Source organism: Acromyrmex echinatior, chromosome 5, assembly GCF_024713525.1.
Source record: "Acromyrmex echinatior isolate Ae372 chromosome 5, ASM2471352v2, whole genome shotgun sequence".
Taxonomy (NCBI): Eukaryota; Metazoa; Arthropoda; class Insecta; order Hymenoptera; family Formicidae; genus Acromyrmex; species Acromyrmex echinatior.
The window spans coordinates 11,032,982-11,058,358 of NC_141856.1; the positions used below are offsets into that span (position 1 = coordinate 11,032,982).

At 33.1% G+C, this 25,377-nt stretch overlaps 3 protein-coding genes across 11 annotated transcripts in view; 2 read left to right on the top strand and 1 right to left on the bottom strand.

Annotated features, from left to right (window-relative positions):
- Window positions 1-1,868: 1,868 nt before the first annotated feature.
- On the bottom strand, window positions 1,869-6,135 carry ERp44 (Endoplasmic reticulum protein 44). Of its 2 annotated transcripts, XM_011068519.2 has the most exons (7): window positions 5,904-6,135; window positions 5,012-5,093; window positions 4,751-4,906; window positions 4,310-4,610; window positions 4,073-4,120; window positions 3,274-3,569; window positions 1,869-3,197 (listed from the first exon to the last, which is right to left on the bottom strand). In XM_011068519.2, the coding sequence occupies exons 1-7, from the start codon at window positions 5,958-5,960 to the stop codon at window positions 2,851-2,853; spliced, it is 1,287 nt and encodes a 428-aa protein (XP_011066821.1). In that variant the 5' UTR covers window positions 5,961-6,135; the 3' UTR covers window positions 1,869-2,850. The 2 variants fall into 2 exon arrangements, with proteins under 2 accessions (XP_011066821.1, XP_011066822.1); XM_011068520.2 differs by lacking the exon at window positions 4,073-4,120 and having other exon boundaries at window positions 5,904-6,134.
- A 491-nt stretch (window positions 6,136-6,626) lies between these two features.
- On the top strand, window positions 6,627-14,407 carry Glg1 (Golgi apparatus protein 1). Its single transcript, XM_011068521.2, has 15 exons — window positions 6,627-6,844; window positions 6,989-7,347; window positions 7,417-7,979; window positions 8,127-8,544; window positions 8,754-8,855; window positions 9,056-9,334; window positions 9,486-9,655; window positions 9,884-10,001; window positions 10,090-10,286; window positions 10,364-10,583; window positions 10,906-11,232; window positions 11,901-12,080; window positions 12,244-12,472; window positions 12,626-12,732; window positions 12,818-14,407. The coding sequence occupies exons 2-15, from the start codon at window positions 7,036-7,038 to the stop codon at window positions 12,980-12,982; spliced, it is 3,387 nt and encodes a 1,128-aa protein (XP_011066823.1). The 5' UTR covers window positions 6,627-6,844; window positions 6,989-7,035; the 3' UTR covers window positions 12,983-14,407.
- Window positions 14,408-18,924: 4,517 nt separating this feature from the next.
- Window positions 18,925-25,377, top strand: part of LOC105153594 (uncharacterized) — a 97,622-nt gene continuing 91,169 nt past the window's right edge. The window contains exons 1-2 of one of the 8 annotated variants that reach the window (XM_087406105.1): window positions 18,938-19,553; window positions 20,983-24,501. In XM_087406105.1, the coding sequence (XP_087262231.1) occupies window positions 22,533-24,501 (1,969 nt within the window). In that variant the 5' untranslated portion in view covers window positions 18,938-19,553; window positions 20,983-22,532. Of the gene's footprint in view, window positions 24,502-25,377 lie in introns of all 8 variants that reach the window. The other 7 variants (XM_011068522.2, XM_011068523.2, XM_011068527.2 and 4 more) reach the window with 7 other exon arrangements.

Consider the following 25,377-nt stretch of genomic DNA (forward strand, 5'->3'; position numbering starts at 1 on the left):
GAAGCAGAAGATGATGGAAGTAGTCATGTCACGTTATGACAAAAATTGTCTCCAAGAAGAAATCAGGTTAATTCTAAAAGTGCAATTAGATTATTCGAATTGGGACCGAGAATAACATTGCAGGTTAAAAAATTAATTAAAATTAATGTAAATAATAAATTTATGGATATATTTAACCTCTTTCTAATGTTAACAGTATGTGTTTTAGTTAATCAAAGTGGAGAATAGATGGTGAACTACTTTATCATGAATTTATATATAAAACAGAAGAGGAGAAATTTGCAATAAAGAAAAGAAGAGAAGAAATTAAAGGAAAAAAGAAAAAGATTACAAGGATAAGAACAAGAAAGAAGCATAAAAGCAAGAACATAAAGAGAAATCATTGAAATTAGAAATTCAGAAGAAGAAAGAAAATGATATGCTCCTGTAAAAAATTACGAAGGAATCTACTGAAAAGAGAACTGGAGGAAGATAACAATGAGCAGTATTATTGTGAGGTAGGAGAAGAGTTTGATAAAGATACAAATATGTTTAGAATTTAATATTTTAAATATATTTAGAGATATTTAATTTGATAAATAACAATGATTTTCTATTTCAAATTTGTTCCAAAGAAAAACTGGTACAGAGACCACATAAGCACATAATGAGATACAAACCGAAGAAAGCAAAACTCGACAAATCTTAGAATAATATTAAATAATTTGTCAATAACTAAAATATCTTGAAAATAAAATGTTGTATTACGCGTATAAATGTCAACACATTTTTGCAAAACATATTAGAAAACATATATATAAATGAAAGCACTATTCAATTCGAGGAATTTTAATCTATCATCAGAGTATCTCCATTAGAAATGAAGAAAAGTAAATGCAGAAGAAAGTCATATAATTATACAATTAAGAAAATTGTTTATGTTGTGCCTTGTACAAGGAACGTTTTCTACGAAGTTTTTACATAGATCAACACATAGCTTATCATGTAATCTATAGTCGATGTAAAAAATAAGTAACAAAGTTCTCTACATTACAAAAATATGAAATTATTATTATATTTGCGATATTTATATTTTATGTGCTCTATAATCTGTTGTTGTCCAAACTTTTTTTTTCTTTTATTTACTTTTTGAATTTCTGCTCTTTGGTCTTGTTATTATTTCTCTCTCTCTCTCTCTCTCTCTCTCTCTCTCTCTCTCTCTCTCTCTCTCTCCAATTTCATTTTTGTCTCATCCTATAAATGAAATTATATCATTAATTCTTATTATATAAGATATATTTACATCAGGTATACCACTCGTGCATTCTTTTTCCGTTTTATGTTTATTCTGTAAAAACAAAGTATTTATTAAATTACGGTTGTATTTATATAAACTTGATAATAATTAAAATATGATAAAGTACTTGAGCAATCACTGCCATTCTGTCAAAGACTTCTTTACAGTGCTGAATTTTACAGTGCTTTTCTCTGCTGAATCTTCAAATTTTTACCTCTTTTTCTAATTCCATTGTTTTTCTCTTGATTTTACCTGAAACTCATGAATTTTGTTTTTCAATGTTGCGCAACTACATTCATCATTGTGAGACTTTTCGGCCTTGTTGGAGGACATGTTTGGTTGTGATAAATTATTTTGAGCTTTTTTTCAAGAATAAAAATAAACAAAGAAATGGAATATAAAAAAATTAGGCAAAATGATAATAAAATTGCTTATAATAACTTTAAACACTTCATGAGATACTTCTGACAATTCGCGAAGTTTACTTTTAAAAGGACGATCGTAAGAAATACAGAATAGGTTAAATGTGATGTAATTGGAGATAAAAGTAAACCAATGTCATACTATTAATTAATATATAAAACGCAACACATTGACTTAGAAATTGTTTATTAACAGGCAAAACAATATCATCAATCATACAAATAATCAATAATGCATTCTATGACTATCTTACGAGGGCACGCTGAGATTTCACTTGCTCGAATCATGCGATAGACAAAGTACTTTTTTTCTCTTTCTCTCTCTCTCACACATTTTCTTCCTTTTCTCTATTACACACTTCATTCAGAAACAATTGTCCTATATGCAATACGATCAAAGATATACGCATGCATACACGCATTAGATTGTATAGTCTCGAACACATTTACACTTCGGATTCTCGACGAATATCGCATATAAATGTTATTAAACATTGTGCTAAAAGTTCTAACATAACAGATAAGATACGAGAGAGGAGAGATATATAAATCAAATCTATTTACATATAAAGATCATCTCGCATTTATATCGGAATTGTAAAAATAAACGATATTAAGTTGCATGATTGTTTTATAATATAAGTAAAAAAATCTGATACGTAATTATTGACACTGGTAGATATAAAGTTTCACAGTCAATATAAAAATGTTTTCAGCAACTCACTTTAAGAACCACAGACATATTTTATCAAAAAGAAAAGAACTTTCTGTTCTTTGTCGTTTGTTTGCCGACAATAAATCGTACAAACGCATGAGATTTTTTATAAAAAATAAATTGCTATGTTGTATCTTGTCTATATGGATGTGAAGATCATATAATTAACAAATAATCTCTATCGACATTTTTAATTAAATAACAAGTCAGTAAATCAAGAAATCAATCTCATTCTACGAAAAGTATAGAGAGAATAAATTTTGTGAAGAGGAAAACGGATTCGTCGAGGTCTGAGAAGACGCGCGTTACAAACGCACTACGAAAATAATATATATCTATATCGAATGATGGAAAATTCCCGATTGCAATTCACTTTTTCTTTAGTATACTGCATATAAATTAATTACGAAAATCCCACTGTACTGCGCTCGATCTCATTATAGTTCATCCTTAACTATTGTATACCTATTTTTGCTTGGCGCCAGTTTTTTAAACGCGGACTCTGGAGGCGTTGTAGGCGTTTTTACTTGTTTTCCAGTAACTGGTATTTCATTATTAGTGACATCAGGACCGTAGTGAAACTCGCGATGGAGCTTTCCAGAATACAAGTCCTGCAGAAAAGCTTTAAGTTTTCCTTCTACAAAAATGTCATTGAAATCATTGAATAGGTACATGTGTCTAAAGCTATCTATTGCAATCAAAGGCAAATCTGCTGTGCTTTTCCCTAAATGGTGCAGCGGATGCGCAAATTTCAGGCCGTCGGCGGTTAAGAAATTTATATTCTCTGGAAAAAAAAAATCAAATCGGTATGATTTGAAGTTTTACGAGAAAATAATGTAAGCAAAAATAGAATGACATACGTTTTTCGCTTAATAATGACTTAGTTACGATATATTTGTATTGCTTAACGCTTTGTAAGTCATCAGGAGCATGAAACAATATAAGGAATGGCAAGCCTTCCTCTGTTAGTTCTTCAGCATTTTCGAATGTTATTTCTCTTACAAATGGCACGCACTTCTCCTGTGCCCATACATTTAATTCGTCATAAACTGATAAACTTCCCTTGTAAGTTTCATCCATTTCAACAGATAGAGCTTTGTCTGATCGGAAGGCAATGATAGGCTCTCCAGGAGGATGCATTGCTTTACTTGCATTCCTACACATATTTCAATATATTCAAACTACAGACTACTCTTTATTCAATAGTAAATATATATTGTTTCAGTCACACATTAAAAATATATAGAAATATAATTATAAAAGGAAGTATTCTCATATTATTCAATCTATACAATATAAATAAAGCATTTAACTGAACTAATAAAATCTCTTAAAATTAAAATTAAAATAAATGATTAAAAGATAAATATCAAAATAATAATAATTATTATTATTCATTTAGCTTGTGTTAAATTAAAAATTTGAATGAAACGTTTGTAAAATGTATTAAATTTAATAATTTTTGAACTGTGTATCTTCATATATGAAAAACTTGTCTATAAAAAAATGATACCTGATATAATCTTAATAGACTATAAAAAATACAATAAAATTGTATTACGCAGAAAATAAAGAAATAATATAAAAAAGATAATAAAAAATATAATCTTGTATATACTCAGTACAAAAGCCATGAGCTTATGTATACCACTTACTTACAGCAAATGTAAATGCTGACCAATTTCACAGTTTTGATTGGAACATGTGCTTGTTAAATAAAATATTATAATTATAATATTATAATTATTAAAATGCAGATCATATGATATTGTTATGTTAGCAAAAAAAAATTTCTTTTGCATCTATATCAGTTTTTTAAAGAAATATTTGTATAAATATTTGTAAAGACAAATTTTTGTTACAATAATATTATATCAAAAATAAAAAGAATCTTACCCAAAACCAACATAAAATTGGCAATCATCCTTCAAATTAGTGGCAACTTTTCTGAACAATTCATATTCTGGTACATCTTTTCGTTCAAAGTACCCTATAATCATACGTTTTTTATCGTCAAGCTGTTCAAGCTCTCTCAAGTCGGAAAATTCTTTAATGGGATCTTCCAATTGCTTTCTGACAAATTCTTGGAATGCTTCTACTGATCGTTGTCCTCTGTATTCTCTCTTAGTTGGTTGACCGTTTCTTATTACTTTTAACGTTGGATATTTGGTTATATGAAACCTAGATGCCACAGAGGCTAAGAAAAAAAAAATATTTATAATTTAAACGTATACATATAAAATCTAATCTATTTAATATACATATAAATTAATATTCAAATTCTGCTTATATCTGTTTATACCATGCATTTTATAGTCACATTTTAAATATATTTACTTTCACGGTCACAATCCACTTTGGCCATTACTACTTTTCCAGATTGTGGAAATTCTTCTTTAACCTTATCTGCAGCTTCATCAAATATTGGTGCTAATAAGTTACTGAAACGACACCATTGTGCATAAAAGTTGATAAACACCAGTTCATTGTCAGCTGCAAAACATTAATAATTAAAAAAGTAGGTACTACATTTAGTTATATTTATTAGCATTAATATTTACTACACATCATGTATATAAATCATCAAGTAAATTTTACCTAAGGTTTCGTCAATATTTTTACTTGTGAGTGAAAGGGCACCTTCTTTTACTTCCTCTGCTATATTGTTTGGCAAACATATCTAGAAATACACAGTATTAATTATGCATCATACATTCCGTTTTATTAAAATCTATATCAATATTCATAATCAGATAGTCAGATCTTATATTTAAGGCTTCTTTAAATTTATCTTTAGATGCTCAGTAACAAATAAAATAATTTACAGAATAAATCTAAAGATAAATTTAAAGAAATTTTAAATATAAGACCTGAATACAGGAATACTATGAATACAAACACTAATGTATATCATGCAAGTTGATCTTTTAATAATAGTCATGCATTATGTATTTTAGAATAGAATACTTAAATATTACCAAATACACATCTATTTTTACTGATATATAACCTTTATTCTGAATCATAAATCTTCTACCCTGATGATTTTTAGGCTATCATAAATATAAATTACAATATATGATCAATATTACAGAACTATAGTAATAAACATATAAATAAGAATGCTATCTGTAAAGTATCGTTCCAGTAACGTGAAAGTATGCAAGGATATTTTAAATCCTTTTTTTGCAGTAGATTATACAAGACCTTTTTTTTTTTAAATCAAATTATGTGTAGATTGATTGGATTGCATTTTTTCATATGCAAGATTATTGTATTACGACAGTAGAGGTTATGCTGCATAAAACACAACAAGGCAGAAGCAGATTTGTGTGTTGATTTGTGTAAGGTGTTTAGATAAATAATAATTGGGAGATAAAAAAACGAATGGAAACATACATTGTGGATGATTTCCGTTAATAGGGAACTATTAAATTGACACCTTGCGAAACGTCAAATGACGTGGCAACGCGACGGCATAATTACTTACCAGCAGACACGCGAACGTAAGTACTTTGAAGTGAAATATATCACAGTGGAACAGCATTTTGCGATTTCGCGACGACTAACTCGACGGTACGACGAGTTTTGGAAACACCATCAGTGAACAACCGCCTGTGCGTCAATTGCTACGAGCTAGCGGCACATCGTCAAATCGAGCGTGGAGCAATGAGGCCAATGAGCATCCTCGAGACTCGAGACATCGATTATCGCCGCGTCTCTGATGATGTTTTTCTTTAAAATTCCACTAGGTGGAACTTCATAAACGTACACGCCCGCGAGTATTCTCAGAAACAATTATTTCATCTCGTGCTTCGATTTTTTAATAATAAATAATCCCGAATAAGTTTAATTCGCTATTACCGTTATATTCGATATTTTTAATTTGGAATTAAAAAGATTAACATCAATCAGAGAAACGACATAATTAAGATACCTTTCGAAGTTCTTTATACATGTTGGCGCTCTTGCGTCTGAATCATTCTTGTATATATATGTAATAAATAATAAATAATAATTAATTGTTTATCCTTGTCTAACCTAATAGCATAGAAAAAAATTACAAAAAATCGTGGATATTGCTTACATTCTCAAAACAAAATGAACAGCTTTATCCAAATTTCTACATTATTGACAGTTGAACAATTTTGTTCCGACTCGAACTATTAACTATCGATAATGTACTGTTAATAATGTACAGTATGTTCTGTAAGATGACGTTGTAAAAACACACGACCGGTAATCTTATATTCTCATTTCGTACATCATATTATTCCGCACCAATCGTATCTCTACTTGTTCACTGACAATTACTGGTATCAGCACCAATCTGTATTTACTCGTTCATGACGTTCACGTCATACGGTAGATGATCAACAAGCGCAGAAAAGAAGAAATAAAAAAATCGACTACGGCGTAGAGATCTGCAAGGTCGTGTTTTTCTTTTTAGTTAAATTTTCTTCTTTAATTAAACGATACTCTGATCTGTTTCTAATGTTAAACAATTCTTAATGATTAAGTGACATCAAGTAATTTCGAATGAACTGCGTTCAATAATGTATTTTTTTTTAACAGGATAATGATTCGCTTTATTAGCTTATTGTAAGGTTTGAGTGTTAAGAATGGAACACACGAGACAAATACTGTTCGCGATACTCGTTTTGTCGGTGTTGCATTGCACAACTTCAACGTATTTCGGAAATGTATTCGCGCAGCAAGTTGACGAGCCTTCTAAAATTGGTTGGCTTTTTTCCGACAACTTTGTCCAAGTTAAGAGGATTCAAAGATCTCCATACAATCTTAAGAGAGAATCCGAGGATGATGGTTCACCAAAGATCATCAATGGTCAATGCCGTGATAAGTTGAATCAGCTTTGTGGGGATATAGATAGGAACGATGAGCTTGTGCTGCTCGAGTGCATTCAGACTTTCAAGGTATATGTCTATACTATGTAAAAGAGCAGAATGAATATTAGATTTAATTGTTGTTGTAAATTTTTTCAGCCCACTGAGATATCTGGAATTAATCAGAAATGTCAGGAAGCAATTTGGTCCTATATCAAAAATATCACAGATAATCAAAACATAGAAAGACTAACTAGAAGAGTGTGTGGTTCACAATTGGATACCTTGCAGTGCTCCAGTGCTGATAAAATCCATGGATCTTATTTATCTTGCTTGATCGATAAACGAGAGACAGTTAGAGATCCTGACTGCATCACTTATATTCAGAGATTAGAGTGGATTGCTTTCAGCGATTTCAGAATTCTGACTCCCTTCAAGACAGACTGTGCACATGATATTAGACAGTTTAAATGCGACAGTCTACAACCATATAGAGATATATCACAAGGTCAGATATTGGCTTGTTTGCAAGAACACGTCGAACAACTGCAACACGAGTGTAGGAGGCATATTCTCCATGTATCTGAAATTCAAGCGGAAAATATCAGATTAGATCGTCAACTGTACATGGCTTGTACTCATGATCGCATTAAGTTTTGTCCTAATATTCGACCAGGCAGTGGTCAAGTTTACAAATGCTTAATGAAATATAAAACTGACAGGTAGATATTTAATTGTCTAAATGTAAGAAGTTAAATGTTACAATATTGGTGTAAGAGATTTATTAATCTAGAAATCTTCTAGATATGTAATCTTCTATACAATATATATATACATATATGTATTTGAGATTATTTTTATATTGACAGATCAATGACTGCACAGTGTCAGGAGCAATTAACAAGGAGAGAGAAGCTTATTGCTTCTGACTACAAAATTAGCAAAGGTCTTGTTAAGGCATGTAGGGATGATATTAGAAATAATCACTGCAGGCGGTCTGTGTCCGAGGACAAAGAGATTAAGCTGGCGCAAATTTTGCTTTGTCTGGAGTCGGCAATGAAGAATGGCAGCAAAATCGATGGAAATTGTCAAGCGGAAATGTTTGATCACAGGAAATTATTAATGGAAGATTACAGATTATCGCCAGAAATTGTACACAAATGTGCCAACGACATTACGACTTTTTGTAACAGTCTCGAGGTCGGTGGTGCTACAATACATTGTTTAATGGAACATACAAGAACAAGAAAAAGAAAATCGAGGGTCGCGCCGGAATGTCAAAGAGCGGTAAATAATTGATAGAAGAATTAAGATTTTTAGGATGGATTTTTAGGATGGATTTTTTTTCAGAATTAATTATTAACATACTTATTTACAAAATTTTTTGAATGATATTCTAAAAATTCTAAACTCTATTTGTAAAAATGTTATGTTGCTAAAAGAAATTTCATAATCTTTTAATGAAATATGTATCATGTAATCATGTAATTTTACAGTTAGAAGAGTTAATTATGGAAGCTGATGCTGGCGAAGATTGGAGAATTGATCCAGTTTTAAGAGAACAGTGTCAACCTGTGGTCAATTTAGCTTGTAGAGACGTAAGCGACTTATTTTTATACATAGAATATTATAGATTTTAACTCAGCTTACGTAACTAATGACTTCATATAAAAAATCCTGGCCTCTACATGAAATTTTAAACTTGCTTTTTTTATTCAAATATATTTTACAGCTTATGTATTTGTCAAATGCATTTATTACTTCTTGTTTTTATTAAATATTTGAGTATTTAATTTAGGTACACGGTGGAGATGCTAGAGTAATATCTTGCTTAATGGAACAATTAGGAACAGAAAGAATGACCGAGGCCTGTGAAACTGCCTTGGTGCAAATACAGTATTTTATCGCCAGAGACTTCAAACTTGATCCGCAATTGTACAGAGCGTGTAAGTTCGATGCCGTTCGTTTGTGTCATGCAAGAACCGCGTGGGCCGGTAATGGTAAACAAATGGATCCTGAAACTGGACCACTGGTATTGCCATGCTTGTATCGGCATGTGTACCAGAAAAATATGACAGTAAGATTATTAAATGTATAATTACTTCTTAATTGAAGTTAAAACTTAATAATTCAGTTTTCAAATTGTAAGAATTTACATTATTAACATTTTATTATTATATTTTCACAAAAAAAGTTCTTAATCGTTTTTTTTTTAATGTTCCATTTAGTTGAGAGCGGATTGTTTAGAAGAAATTAGACGAGTCATGAGGCAGCGTGCTATGAATGTTGACTTACAACCCGAGATAGAAGAAGTATGTTTCAATGAACTAGCAACACTTTGTTATGACAAAACTGCGAAGGGAGAAGAAATTCTATGCTTGCAGGATAATTTAGAGAAGTACTGATTATCTTGAATAATAGAAATTACACAAGAAAAGTTTGAAAAAGCTTGGAATTACACTATTGATAATTTTTAATTATTTTATAATCATCTCACATATGCAATGTTTTGATGAATATTTTTGTTGCAACTTTTTCAGAAATAATTCCGAGCTATTTTTTTATATTAAATTTTAGTTAGATATAAAAATATTAAATTTTTTATTTAAATTTACGTTAATTATAGCTTGAAAGAAAAATGCAAGTTTGCAGTTGGCAATTTTACTGAGGAACAAGCTGAACGTGTTGAATTAAATCCCATAATTTCTTCCGCATGCCAACATATTATGGAACGTCATTGCGAGGTACGTCATTGCGCCTTTAATTATTTATTTTATTAGTATTTATTACTATTATTTTTATTTTATTGTTAATGATGTTTACATTTTTTAGGAAGTATTAAAATATGGAAAAGATGAAGGAGATATGATGGAATGTCTTATCGAGCATAAAAACGAGCTAGATGCACGCACCGACTACAAATGTAAAGCAGCTGTGGAACATTTTCAACTGATATCTTTAAAGAATTATCATTTTACATACAAATTTAAGGAGGCATGCAGGCCTTACGTTAAGAGATGGTGCCCTAAGTAATTCAATTTTCTTAATATATAAAAATTTAAATATTTTGAACGTAAAATAAATTGTGTAATATATTATAACATAGATCGAAGACAAAAGCCAATGTGATAGAATGCTTAAGCTCCATTGTACAGGAAGATATAATGAAAGATTCTCAGCATCGTATTATGAAGGATTGCAGGCAACAGTTGCGAGCACAACTTTATCAGCAACGAGAAAATATTAATTTCGATCCGTTCCTGCAAGCGGCCTGCGCGTCAGATGTCAAACAATTCTGTTTTAATGTGGAACCAGGCAATTCACAGGTATTGACAGTGTTTTGAGTACTGATAGTATAGTGTATATCAGAACACAGCTAATATCTTTTAAAACAATGCTCTTTTTGTTTATTTATGTGTGTATCATATACATGTGTATAACTGGAGAAAATATTTTAATTAAATTTTACATTTTTTAAAGTTATATAAACCTACTTAATACTTGTTATTTTCATTGTTCAATATTTGTTAATAACAATTAGTATCTGTTCTTTGTTTTCTAAATTCTGTTGCTGGCTCTTTAATTAAATAGCTGCTCTAGCAAATTCTAATATTATGATAAACTTTACTGAAACTTAAGTTATTTTAGGTATTAGAATGCTTGGCATCACACAAGTCTAAACTATCGGACATGTGTCATAAACAGCTGTTTAAGATAAGGAAACAGGAGTTTCAAGATAGTTCCAGTGATGTTCCTTTACTGAGCATCTGCCGAGCTATGATAAAACAGTACTGCCATGATGTGAGCAAATCACAAACTTTGGATTGCCTTAAAAGATACAAAGACGAACTCACTTTCGATGATAAATGTAAAAACATTGTGGTTCGAAGAATGATTGAACAAAATACGGATTATAGGTTCAATACTGCATTGCAAAATTCGTGTGGTTATGACATCGAAAGACATTGCAAAGAGGTAGAAAAGAAAATCTATATGTAACTAATTTAATCCTCCAAGACCATCCTGAATTTTATCACTTCAGAATAGTGTGATATAGATCACCTGGATCGCGAAGCTCGCTGAAGGAACCGTTGTGTTTTTCGAAAGGTTTTTGGACTCTAAAAAAATCTGAAAAAATTCTGGTATATTCTTTCAATATTTAAGAATACAATTGTACAGTTTTATGATCGAAAATGTTTTTTACTTTTTTTGTATATGTTTGAATTTGAGGTAGAATCGGAATAAAATGCAAAATGCATTTGTTGTAATTAAAATTTATAACTTTTTTTATATGTGTATAATCTTTTTAGTCTCAAACAGTCCAAAGATAATGCTTACGGAAAAAAAAGTAATAATGTCTACTTCAAAAGAATATAATTTTTGGTAATCTAAAGATAGTAATTATGGTTTATATAAAATACTTTTTCAAAAAAATCAGTATTTTATTTTAAAAATGATTACTTAAAACAAATATAAATAGTTTGAAGAAAAATATATTTTTTATTACGCGTTATTATGTGGATACTCTCATTTTGAATACGGGCGAATCTATTCTGAATTCCTACTTCTATTATGATGCCAAGTAATTTACGATGTGGGTTAACATAGTTTAATAATTAATTTATGAATATATATTACTATAGGTTATTATACACGAACGCACTGACAAAGAACTCGAAGGAAAAGTAATTAGATGTTTGAAGATCAGATTTCGAGAATCGAAGCTGACTACTAAATGCGAGCATCAAATGGCTAACATTCTCAGAGAAGCTGCATTAAATTATCATTTAAATCCGTTATTAGCAACGATGTGCGCACATGAGGTGAAAAAAAATTATAAAATTATAATTTATTATTTATCTCATGAAAAATTAAGAATTTATATTGAATAATTTATATTGAATACTATTGCATAAGAATATAGAGAGAGTTATTATAGAATTTAATTTCAAACAAGTTTACGAAATTTCTCTTCTGTTTTTTTAGATTGAAACTATATGCCAATCGGATGAAAATGAGCCTGGTGCTGTTGAAGAGTGTCTTAAAAGGAAATTCAATGCTGGAAATCGAGATATGAGGGAAGAATGTCGTTTGGAAGTCGCGGATCTGATAGAACAAAGCAAAGCTGATATCAACGTGGATCCCTTATTGCAGAAAGCTTGTGCTGTGGATATCAGCAAATATTGTAGTGCTATACCTCAAGGCGCGGGAAGACGTATGTCATATTGTTTATTAGTAATTATAGATTGAAAATACGAAGTAATTTCAGGAACAAATCCTTCCAAATTAAAGTCTACTCAATTTTATTAATTTTTGTATACATGTGTAAATATAATAGAATTAATAATTTGAATAATAATTGTATTAGATATAATGTGCTTGCAAAATGCGCTAGAAGACAGTAATAAATCCTTGCAACCTGATTGTTACAAAATGTTGACTACGAGAATGGAAATGTTTAAAAATGCTGCCAAGGTCTGTAAAAAAATACTATTATATGTAACTATTAATTTTTTTTTGCTTATCTCGGAATAATTGTATTTTACTTATCGCATTACAGTTAATCGCGCCAAATACATTCGAAGAATTATACACGACGGTAAATCGTTCTCCAGCGAGGCGTTACTTCATGATCGTCGGTTTTACTATAATCGGAGTGATCTTCATTGTTGGCATGTTTTGCGGTCGCGTGACCAGGCGGACGATGATTATGAAAAACAAGTGACGACACACCCGTCTACTAGTGAAATGACTTTCGTGAAATTAGTCGAAGGATTGTAATATGATAGACTACACATATGTGTCTGATCGGAGTGCAAGTTCACGATAAAAGAAGAAACATTGGTCTTTTTGTACCTTTGTTTATGAAATTTTTTAAAATGCTGACCTTTGTATTAATAATTGGGGGGGGGGGGAGGGGGAGAGGCTAGAGATTTTAACGTGGCTGTTAAATACACGCGATATTAAATGCAAAACGAAAATAAGCGTCTAAGAATATATGAGTATTCAAGGATTTAACAACATAAGAAGATTTAAATATTTAGATATATATAATACTGTAACATTATGATTCCAAAAATACAGGGTGTTCCATAGGATTTGTAACAAACTTAAAGAGCTCATTTCTTTATACTTGTCGAAAAGAACGCTCTCAAGTTTGTTACATGAAATAACAAAAGAAATTATGTTATTTGATATTATGATTTTATATTCTGTACTGTAGAACGAAAGAAATTATGTTATCTGATATTATATTCTGTAGATCGAAGTTACCGCGAGAAGAAAGAGGTATTTTATTAATTTTCAGTAAGATTTATTCGTAGGATTTTAAAAAGCAATAATTTTTTTCTTAAGGCGAGCGATATTATTTTATCTTTACCTGCGAGAGATTTCTTTAAAAACAAGGAATAAAAAACAGTGGAATAAAATAACCAGCGAATTCATTCGCCTTTGTTAGCAGAGACGCGATTTTAACGAGAGAGCTGCCGACATGCCAAAGATTCTTGGAAATATATGCCGCCCAAGAGACGAGTGTGTGTACTGTTGTTGCCTAGAGTCCATTCCGATTTAGAAACCTATACGTGGAGAGAGATCGTAATTGGCGAAAATACGAGTACTTAGTTATTCGAAGTGCCGGGGGTGCTCTGTTTCTTCCTTCTCCCAGAGGTTTCGCTCAATCTTTGCGATGAAGTTGGAGAGAAAACAAGAGCATACATGCCTGAGGGTTCGTCACGGTGCTGGTTCTCGAATAACCAGTTTGAAGTGACTGTGCAACGATTATTCCCGAGAGATCCTCGGGGTCATCCCGCGAGAACGACTCCGTATACAAGCCTTCTCATGACGACAGAAGGACAAGTTTCTGCGACTCTAATGAGCTTTCTGTACCTCTATGAAGATACAGAGTTTGCGAACGAAGTGTGTTTCTAATTGATTTAAATCCAAAGAGACACACGCTCGATGGGCACAAGATAGTCCGAGTCTTCCATTCTTCAAGCCTCAATTTCCTCGCCTGTGACTTTAATACGATGTGCACATATACGCCTATATCTTCGGCTCTCATGTAAATATATACAAGAATTATAAATTTTTATTTGTCAGAAATATATATACGTACATATAATATACATATATACATATGTGTGTGACGAAATACGAGCAGCATCAATTATTTACCACATTTCTGATTATCTTTTCTAGATGAAAACGAGTAACTTAATTGCGATCCTAAATAAATGAGCAATTTCTTTTATAGATAAAAAAATATTAAGACGAAAGCATAAATTTTTATGCTTTAAATGTTAAACTAAAAAAAAAAATATATAATTTAAAGCTCATCGTCAGTTATATATAACATGTATAATTGACGATGAGCTTTCAATTTTTATTACAATTAAAAATGTTACGAAAAGGTATCGGATTAATTATGATTACATTAAATTGTATAGGAAAATTATCTTCCGTATATGCGTCACTTTAATTGCTGTACCCTATATAAATACATAAGTAATTTCACAGAAAATATCATTGGCGAAAGCATAAATTTTTGCGCGATAATAACGCGCTTTCATCAAAACAAAAAGCTAAAATGCTAAACTCAAAAAATATTAAAAATTAAAAGATTATTAATTATTATCGTCCATTATATCCATTATATTTTTAATATTTAAAAAATAATATTACATATTTTTTTCTGCTGTATTTTTAATATTTTAAATAACATTTTTTAAAATACAAAATAAAAAATACATTGCGAGAAAATATCTCGGACTAATTGTTATATTAAATTTTATGGAATAATCGATCGTTTACATGCCATTGGTTGTGTGTATGTTATCAATTTTTTAACGCAATCCTCGCGATAGGTAAACGCGTTTAGCTGAGTGGTTCACCGCGATGGAGAGCCCGCCGCCATATTTACTTTGCGCTGCGTCGCATCAGTTCGAAAAATCGTCACGCCTCGCTCGCGTTTTTTAGTCCATCACGAGTAAATTGCCTGGTGAAATACGAAGTTCCCTTCCCCTGCGCTGAAACGGGGCGCATAATGGAGTTAATTAGCGCATGCTACCCGTTGCAACCAACTGTGTTGCTCAATATTCGCAATTATCCGCGCTGATCACGCGCGCAACATCGCGCGCGGCAGCAGCAATAACAAGAAAAAAAGAAGAGAGAAATAAAACAGGTAAATAAAAGGTATTAAAAGTGAATAAGCGCGAATTTTTTTTAATTTGCGAGACTGAATTTTAATCCTTTGAAAAAATTATTGATTAAAAAAGTTTTTAAATAAATTTGCGACGCAATTTTTTTTTAGGTTAAGCGAAAACGTTGATAGATTATTCTTTTAGGTTTCATTTTTTTTTTTTATTTATTCCAAACAAAGAGGAGTTACGATAAATTTTTTTATACTTTTAAGTTCTATGAGGAAAAGCAAAAAAATTCGGTCTTGTTCCGAAATATAATCTTTTTGTATGTGTCCACGTTTATAACGTAATACGTTGACAAATCTAGATTTTATGTATGAGATAATCTGTATTTACATTTTACTTTTATTAATAAATATACACGCATTTATTTTAAAAATTCTATGTAACGCAGAGTTGTGTATTTATGTGTAAAATATAATAATATGCTTTTATATGAGTAAATAAACTATGTAGATTATATTTTACGTGTCATCTATGCGTAAAACCATCTATGAATCATCGGAGTTTACGTTCTTTGTCCTTGCATTAAAATTGCTATCTTGTTTTGATTTACCATAAAAAACTTAATTACTTTTTTCTGTATGGTATTATCCAATTTATAAGTTATAATAATAATTTATATATTCTACATTGCTTGGTTTGTTTACATAAAAAAGATTGTAAACTTAACGTAAACGATTCCATGTAAACTTAATCATAAAATATAGGGCAGGATCTTGATGTAACGTAAACTGCGTGCTAAATGTGCGTATTTATCGATAAAAGTGAAGTATGAATACTAACCATATATACAGAATCTCTCATAGATTTGTTAGCGCGCTAACATTATAAGCGCGTTCTGAATACGGACCTTCGTCTCTTATGATATATCGATCGCAATGATCAAGATATCAATACGTATTTCAATACGTACATTCTCTCGTGCGCACAGTATATTGATATCTCGACATTCAAAAGATAAGGTCTTCAAACGCAGAGATGGAAATGAGAGATATCAGAATTTGGCGATTTTTGACGAAACTCGAGATGTATTATCGTCATATTTATCGGTTTATGTGGGTGCATGCATGCATGTAATTAGGCGTTTATTTCCGGATTGAGTTCGAAAATCGACATTCTTATTGGTAATCAGAAAGATCTCAATTTCGGCATTCTCGCTGGAAATTGTAAAGATTTTATTGTATATCTTGAAATCAGATGAAAATGAGCATATTTATTAGACTGACTAATGAAATTATAAATATTCTAATAAATTTGCTCATTTTTGTAATTTTCATCTTATTTTAAGATACACAATCATTCTGCTCAATTTCATCGTCTGTTTTCAGACGAAGCGGAAGCTGAATAAATTTCGACCTCAGCCCCTTTCCTCCTTTTCGGAAGTTGAAAGGTCCTCAATAGTTGCGCGAGACAACTCGGATCCTTCACATTACAATTATTTGTCGCCTTTGTAATAATATGATCGCGCGACAGATCGTATTATTTGGAAGTTGAAATTTATTGATTTATATCTTTTCAATAAGCTTACAATTAGATTAATATTAAGCTGTTCGTCAAATATAACTTTTAACTTTTTTTCTTATCTAACTTTGTTTTTTCATACATTTTTTGTACTTCTATTTCTTTTTTTTTCTTGATCGAGCCACATTTATCTTTTTTTTTATGATTCGCACTATCCCGAGTGGCCGATCCCAATTCGATCAACTCTCTGTGATTTTTGGGCTTCCTTTTTTTCATCTCGTCCGAAGCGTGCATTTTTCGCACTCGAGAGCGAAAGGGTGTTTGGTTGGAACTGGAAAATTATAAAAAATATAAAACAAGGAAGCCGTACTCTCTTCGGTGACATTAACTTGCACATCACGTTGGAAATACTATATCAATAACTTTGTATGTCATACGACATACGATACGGTCAACATTTTTAGAAACATGGATTAATTCGTGGAATTTTTGTAAAAGAAAAAAAACTAGAAAAATTGTGTTTCAAATGTATTCAGATTTCATATAAAGTATATGCGTTTCAAGTTAAATGTTATATTAGCATTTCTAATTTCGCGTGATAAATCTCGTTGAAATTTTCATAGAAATCATAGAACGAAATGTCCGATTTTCTTCTTTTTTCTCTTTTACAACTCTGATTAATGCAACATTTTTGATTATTTATTTTTTATTGAAAATGGCTTACCTAATCTGTTTACCTTAACTACCGCGATTATTTCCTTTACCACGATGTAATTATGCGGCTATAGATTATATTTGGAATTAAAATTTATTGACTCGTGCTTTTCAAGCTTAATAAGCTTAACGGGATTAATATTAGTCATCCCTAAAAGCTTAATATTAGACTTTTGTATATATATATATATATATATATATATACACACACACACACACACACACATATTATATGTATACATATATATATATATACATATATATGTATATACATATATGTGTGTGTACATTCACCATATTACCTTTCGAACCTCAAATATTTACGATACGAAACGAGATGAATCATAACAGGCGAAAAAATCGGGTCAAATGAATAAAGATGATATTAATACTCGATAGCAGAGATAAAAGAGTTCGTTTTCTCAAAGTAAGAACATGTAAACACGATACTTATTTTTAATTATTTTTTAATGTATAATATAATATTGATATACGTTTAATTTCTGATTTTCGTATTTTTTTATACATATATTTTGAAGATTTACACTTACACTACAAACGTGGAATGTTTTATATGTATGGAAAAAAATACAAGTAGATAATGTTATATTAAAAATATGTCAAGATAAAATCAACGATTAAACGTAAATTAATATATGGTATATACATCAGAAAGTAACTAAAGATAAGAATAGCGTTGTAATTTTAAAATTTGTCGGATAGAATTATTGACCAGTCAAGAGAAAATGTAAAATGGATATAATTCTTTTAAAACAAATAACAGCGTTAGTTATCTTTTTAAAACTTTTTAAACTTTACAAAAGTAAATAAATAATCATGTCATTAAAATATATTAAAATGAAATATAGAAATTCCTAAAAGAGATACATATTTTCAGCGGAAATATTTTCGAAGCGAGTTCTACAAGAACTTTAGCTTTATCGAAGCGGTCTTGTTTTCACAAATAATAAATTTTCATTTGTTTTTTTTAATAAAAAAAAGTTGTTTATACCCTATAAACGTAACTATTTATTTACGTTTTCGTGGTGGTCGTCTTTATCTTTTGTGTTTAAAAGAGGAAGCATCAAGTCCTTCAAACATTAGATACACAATAGAATGTTTTGTGTCTTTGCACTTTTTTTATTTAACTAATTTCAATCGGTTTTTCTCTTGCATAATATCGGGGATGGACGCAAATGGGGCGTCCAATTCAAAACGAAATAGTTCTAGTTTTTGAAAATTACATTTCGTAGCTGCCATCGAATAAACAAAGTTTACTCTTAGAATAATTCCATTTCAGGCGTAGCTGTAATAAAACGTGTAACATGTGAAGAATGTTAAAAGTTCCTGAAACGTTACGTTAAATTTTCAAAAACGCGGTTCTGGCACACCCTGTATGAGCGTATATTTTGTAACTGTACGTTCCTCAGCCACGGCGGAATGGGATTGAGGCAGGAGCTCCATTCGTACGTCCCACTAGGAAGCATAAAACGGCGCGGAGATGGCGTACCGAAGATGAAGATTAAGATCTAGATTAAGCGACGGAAGAGCGTCGGGATGCCGGCGCGAGCGAGGCTCGTTGCATCGCTCGTTGCAAGAGAGAGGGGTAGAGATCATGCGCCCTGCATTCACACATTGGTTGGCACGAAGGGTGGCGGGTTTCCCAACCCTCGTCGTCAGTTTGACGCCGCGTGCGAGCGCATACAGGTCTGTCGCGATCGCCGACTCGCGCGCGCGAAAGGGAGCAGAATTGGGGAAACTGAGAGAGAAAGTTCGTTGTTCTTCCAGGGAATCATCGTAAAATGATCGCCCGCAGGTCGAGTCTGCACCCTCGATCCGTTGATCCAACTTGAAACTAGATAAGAGAACCCGATCGAGAAGCGCGAAAGAAAGAAATCACTCCGTCAGAGATTCTCTACTGTAAGGTGGATCGCACGCGATTTTTTTTTTTTTTTTTTTTTTTAGGAGATACGAGATTACAAGGAGATTACACGTAGTTCAATTCGTGCGATTACGATTGCAAAAACTATGTCAATACACGTCCGCTAATCCGATTATCAATCTCGAACATTTATGACAGATGACCGATTATGAGCGATTCATGTATAATTGTTCGGAAATGATTAATAACGCCAGTTTAAAATGGAATTCTATAGGATATATTATTGATTTATTAAATTAATTAAAAAATAGCGTTTAGAATTTCGTTTTTGAAATTTCCACTTTTTAATTTAAAAAATAGACCGAATGTGACACGATTCAATTTGTTGTAATAGAAAGAATGGGATTAATTGCTATCAGATTTTTAAAAATGAATGCATTTTGGAACAATTTTTAATCCGAAGAGACAATGCGGCTTTGTAAATCGAATTTTAAAGACAATTTGATAAGAATTGATTATCAAGATAATTATCGTAGCTTTTTAATACTTTGAAAGTATTAAAATTATTAGTATTAAAAAAATTCTTTTCGTGTTTCTTTATTTTGAAAATATCGATTAAATTCTTGCAATCTTTATGTTTATCTTCTGTACTTTTATGCTTTTTTATTCATGAAAAAATAGGAGAAAATTTGAGAAGATCGCCGAAGGGAAGCCAAATTAATGTCTGATATTGTACAGAAGAGAGAGAGAGAGAGAGAGAGAGAGGGGGGGGGCGGGAGAGCGGGCAATTCTCTTAAAAAGATTATTTATTTGATCGATTAAAATGCGATATTCTATTTATAAATTGAATTTTTGTGGTCTTCAATATTTAGCTGATTACGAGTGAAATTCTATATAAAACCGCGGGGCATTTATCGAAAGATCATATTAGTTAATCTGTAATCGAGCCTCGAGTACACTTCAAAGGAAAGTTATTAATTTACATAATTACGGAACAATATGCCGATGTGGATTTAATTTTCGTTAATAGGAATTGAATTGTATGCAACTTTTAACGTCAATTTTGCATGGACATTATTTCTGATGAAATCATGAAAATATTGTGCTAACTCTCAATATTTTCGCGAAAATTGATGATTACCATATAATTGAAGGCACATTTAATTTGTATGATTTATTATTATGGCGATATGCGTTTGTGTATTCTTGCTCGCATTTCGCATTTAAATTTTATCGATGTTTAACGCCGAAAGCGCAGAAATAATTTATGATTAAAATTGATGAAGAAAGCATATGCGCGTCTATCCACGGTTCTATCCACTTAACTTGTCCACTTAATTACACAGAGCATATGCAAGCACGCGTTATGTAAACGATTATGATTGTTCGCCAAACAAGTGAACATATAAGCAAGGAAACAGTTGACTAATGGAACGAATAAATACATGTATACTCTATAACAATTAGGCGTACAACAATGTTTGGAACGTCAACACTATCATTAATCGCTAGTGGATCAAAACGGCGACAGGTGCCTGTAGACGATTTTGCCGCGTGCGAATTTTCCGTTAAAATACCGTCAATACGTCGCGAACGCCTGCACTTTTCACCACGACAGATTTACCGTGCAGGAACATACGATATGTGAGTGTGTCATGATCTATGATGATGTGCGTGAATCACAAAATCGGGATTGAAAAGGACAAATCAGGACGGTATCAGGTCGGTGAAAATTAATTACAATTTGCACTCGTGTAAAATTACTCACGAAGAAACGGAATCATATCAGAAATATCAGAATCAATGGAGAACTTTTTATCGCTCTGAATCGCGAACGGTAGCGATTGCGCGATAATTATACGCGATGAAATTGTCGATCAATCATAACGATATGGCCGCAACCCCGGAGATCGGTTTGATAAATTAAATCAATGTAACGTTCTCGAGAGATCGAGTATAAGGCTTTCGAGTTTCGGCTTCGAACGTTTTTCATATTCGCCGATCGATCCAATAATGCATTAACTCTGGGATTGGCCCTCCGCAAAACTTTGATCTACATGAGCTGCGCAAAAATCGACTGAGGCGTATCTGCGTGGAAATCGGATTACCGTTCAGAGAGAACGGGGAAGTGGGAGACTTCTCGATTAGTAACCCGCGCAAAAACACTTTACGCACGGTCTAATCTCAAGAGCAACGAGAACGGATCACCGACAGATCGATTTACCGTGGGATATCCGCCGTCGAAGTTGGTGGTCGTGAGTTTCGATGGTAAGAAAAGCAAACATTGAAATAGTGCTAGTTTCAGGCGGAGGATAAGTTGATTGTGGAGATACCACTCAGGAGCAATTAAGTATCGAGTCTATTAAGAGAATATCATTCATTAAGAACTATAATGTCTGGAGAGACGTAAGATTGCGCAGAGATTCTGAAGACGCTGCTCAACACCGGGATCTGTTAAATACTGTAAGGAAGAAGTAAAATTGCGAAGATGTTAGAGAGCTATTCTCATTGGCAATAGAATTTAAATCGAGGACCAGAAATTCAGGAGGAACGTAAGAATCATTAAAATTAAGTACTTACCTTCAATGAGATCTTATAAAATATCGCATTATTAATATATCGTAATTAAAAGTAAAAGTATTGTAAATACGACTTGCGAGAAATTGATATCCAAGTTGTAATGTTTGAAATTACGTTAATCTCGAGAGAAATGATAATATAATCATATATGCTGTCGAGGAGAGATGGATGACGGTCATTTTATGGAGACGTTGAAATTAATTCCGGCGAAGAGGAGAGAGTGTTAAATTGATTCTCAAGAAATATGTAATGCTCACTAATGTATCAAGCATGTCATGTTATCGTAAGCAGCTGTTGCAAGCCGCTGCTATATGCGAATGATAATCACGTCGTGGAGATGTCGGGATTGAGATCGATTAGGCTCGAGGAAACGTGCCATCGCGGGTGGATGTAACAAGCGGACGGTTTGTCGCGAACGGGAAGATGAGCGGCTGAAGATGAGTGCGTCAGGCATCTGGTGCGCGCTCATCTTGCTCACGTTCACGCAAGATTCCCTCGCCAGCCACCACGAGAAGGTCCCTGAAATCGAAAAGTCGAAGGAGTACCTGCGGCATCAATTGAACCACCGCTCGACGGCCTTTGTCGACCGCAAGCTCGTCGACTCGACGGAATTTCGTGCCGTTGAGACCCGCTCGATGATTATTCATCCGAACGCGGAAATCGCACGTTCAGACGCGGAAGCGGCGGAGATGCTGAATCATCCTTCGGAATATCATCGCGCGGAAATCCGTCCCATAATCGCGCGAGATCGCCCTATAAACCACTTCCGGCCGACGGAGATCCATTTCGCGTACGAAAATCGTTTACGTGCGGAAGAATATCCTACGGAAATACGCTCGACTTTGGAGAATCTCGACGGAATTGTGGAAACGCGCCCGACGGAGAGCCGTCGCGCTGTAGCGATACGTTCGGCAAAGATTCTTTCGTCGACGTCAGCACGTCACTCCGCGGAAATCGCCCTCGACGCCGGGAAAGTTCGTGCCTCCTCAGCTGAACTTGCCGCGGAAGTTGCCGAAGAGCGAGCCACAAGAATCCGCTCTGCGGAAACGCGATCGCAAACGAGGGAGCGTCATTCCTTGGAGGAAGTTTCGCCGACAGAGATCCGACCGGTGGAGATTCTCTGGACGGAGATCGAGCAGACGGATATGTCGAGCATCGAAAGATCGCAGATCCGTCACGGAAGATCCAGAAGCCATTTCGCGCGGCAGAAGATAGAGGAATCTACGAGGGATAGTTCGAAGGATGCGGCAAATAGGATCAGAACCGACATTCGCGAGGATCATGAGAATCACTTCAAGACGCGTCAAGTGGAAAAAGTGAGTGATTTTCTGGAAGGATCCGTTTCACCGAAACGTAATCATTCTTGGCTTCTTGAACAAAATTTCTCAAAGGATAACTCGGTCAACAGCCAATCTCTCGATCGAATTGAGAATAATGTTTCAGAAGGACTGGAAAGTTTACTCAAGTTGTATCACGGAAAGAAAGGAAATGTTGCTGAAGAAAATTCCGCTATTCCTCTCACGCGTAATCTTTCCTGGATAATTGAACAGAATATTTCCAAAGATAATACGAACATCCGGTCTTCGGATCAGATCAACGATGAGACTGCGAAAGATCTCCAAGATACACTCAAAGTGCATTATTCGGAGAGCCACGGTATTTTGCGATCGAATCCCGATTCCCTCAAGAGCTCTTACAAGGACGACGCCCTTAGTAAATTGAGGAAGGCAATATCCTTAAATAGGACCGTTGTGCCAGCAGCTGCGATAGACCATAACACGACGGAGACACTCGGTATCGATGCGCTCGAAGATACCAGCGAAACCACCCGTGACCTCGAGGAAGAGATTTCGCAAGATGTGGTGTTGGATTACACAAGTTACGAGGAACCGATGAACACTTCATCGCCCGAGTTGATTCGCAAGAGACCCCAAGTCGACATCGTGACGCGTTTCTTGCGAATTATCGAGAACCAGCATACTCTGGGTGAGAATTGCACTGCAGGCACTGATTTAAACCTCGGCGAAGGCGTGGTGGACCAATATGCGCAGGAGAGGTTTAGGCTAGAGGCAGAATTCGCTGTCAATCGTGCCAACATGCTCACCCGGCTCTGGAAGTACGCACCGGAAGTGATGCTGTCCTCAGAGTATCTATTGCACGCGAGCGTTCTCTCCATGGTCGAGTTTGACGAAGATATCTTCGCCGCCGGCAATTGTTACGATAAATTACAGTATCGGGATCGGTGGTTATACTGTCCGTTCGCTCACCGACTGCCCAATCAGGATGGCGTCCTCGTGAAGGATCTCGCAATCCAGTACAAGTACTTGAGCAATAGCAGCGAGTGGTTCTACATCGCAAGAAAGAATGCTGAGAGGGTAATTGCCAGTTACGAGCAATTCAGTCGAGGTAAGTTATCGTAGCTATATTACTATTTTCTTTATTGCATTTATTGGTATTGGCTAGATCGGAAAACCAGGACAAAAGAGGTTGATTGAATTTTTTCAAAAAGCTACTCAGTAGAATATCTAAGTGAAAACTTCTTGAAGTAAACTTTTCTGAAAATTATTTGAAATAAAGAGAAAAGGAAAAACAAATACATATATAGAATAGTTATTTAATGTGAATTATTATTATTGCATTAATGTTAATTTGTTAAATAGATAAATTTATTTGAATTCATAAAAAACAACAAGCGTCCATAAATTGCTCTATTTAATCATTATAAAGATTTCTCTATAATTATAATATAATTATATATACAAATAGAAAAGCTAACTTTTAAATTTGAATTAACTAATTTTGCCGAAAATTTACGTTAGAGCTCGTGTAAAATTTACATATTGTTTACATCTAATAATTCACAGATACTATTTTTATAATTTATAATTGCATGCAGACACTGAACAAGTTGATAACAAAATGCAGCGTTCGCGAACACCCACAGGCAAAATTACACCAACCATAGCCGTAGCGGTCAATTATTTTAGCAAACAGTGGTAATAGGTAGTTGTGTGTAACTGCAGAGATAATTATAATACAATACTCAAATTTACAATATATATATATATATTATTAACAAAATTATTTTATTACTAATGTATAAAACAAATATGCGTAAACTACGGTAACTGCTTTTTGTTTCTATTTTTTATTGTATTACATTTGCATGATTTGTTTCGTATTAAAATTCTCAAATCAGAATATATTCGGAATATATCATATTTTATACTACGAGTACTACTGTCTATCTTAAACATTTCATATCTTAACCGTCTCTTTTTG

Coding starts and splice junctions, on each gene's coding strand:
- Glg1 (XM_011068521.2), top strand. CDS start 7,036: ATGGAACACACGAGACAAATACTGTTCGCGATACTCGTTTTGTCGGTG. Junction 8,856..9,055: donor TCAATTTAGCTTGTAGAGAC/GTAAGCGACTTA, acceptor TATTTAATTTAG/GTACACGGTGGAGATGCTAG. Junction 9,335..9,485: donor TGTACCAGAAAAATATGACA/GTAAGATTATTA, acceptor TGTTCCATTTAG/TTGAGAGCGGATTGTTTAGA.
- ERp44 (XM_011068519.2), bottom strand. CDS start 5,960: ATGCTGTTCCACTGTGATATATTTCACTTCAAAGTACTTACGTTCGCG. Junction 4,611..4,750: donor AGTGGATTGTGACCGTGAAA/GTAAATATATTT, acceptor TTTTTTTCTTAG/CCTCTGTGGCATCTAGGTTT. Junction 3,198..3,273: donor GTCATTATTAAGCGAAAAAC/GTATGTCATTCT, acceptor TTTTTTTTCCAG/AGAATATAAATTTCTTAACC.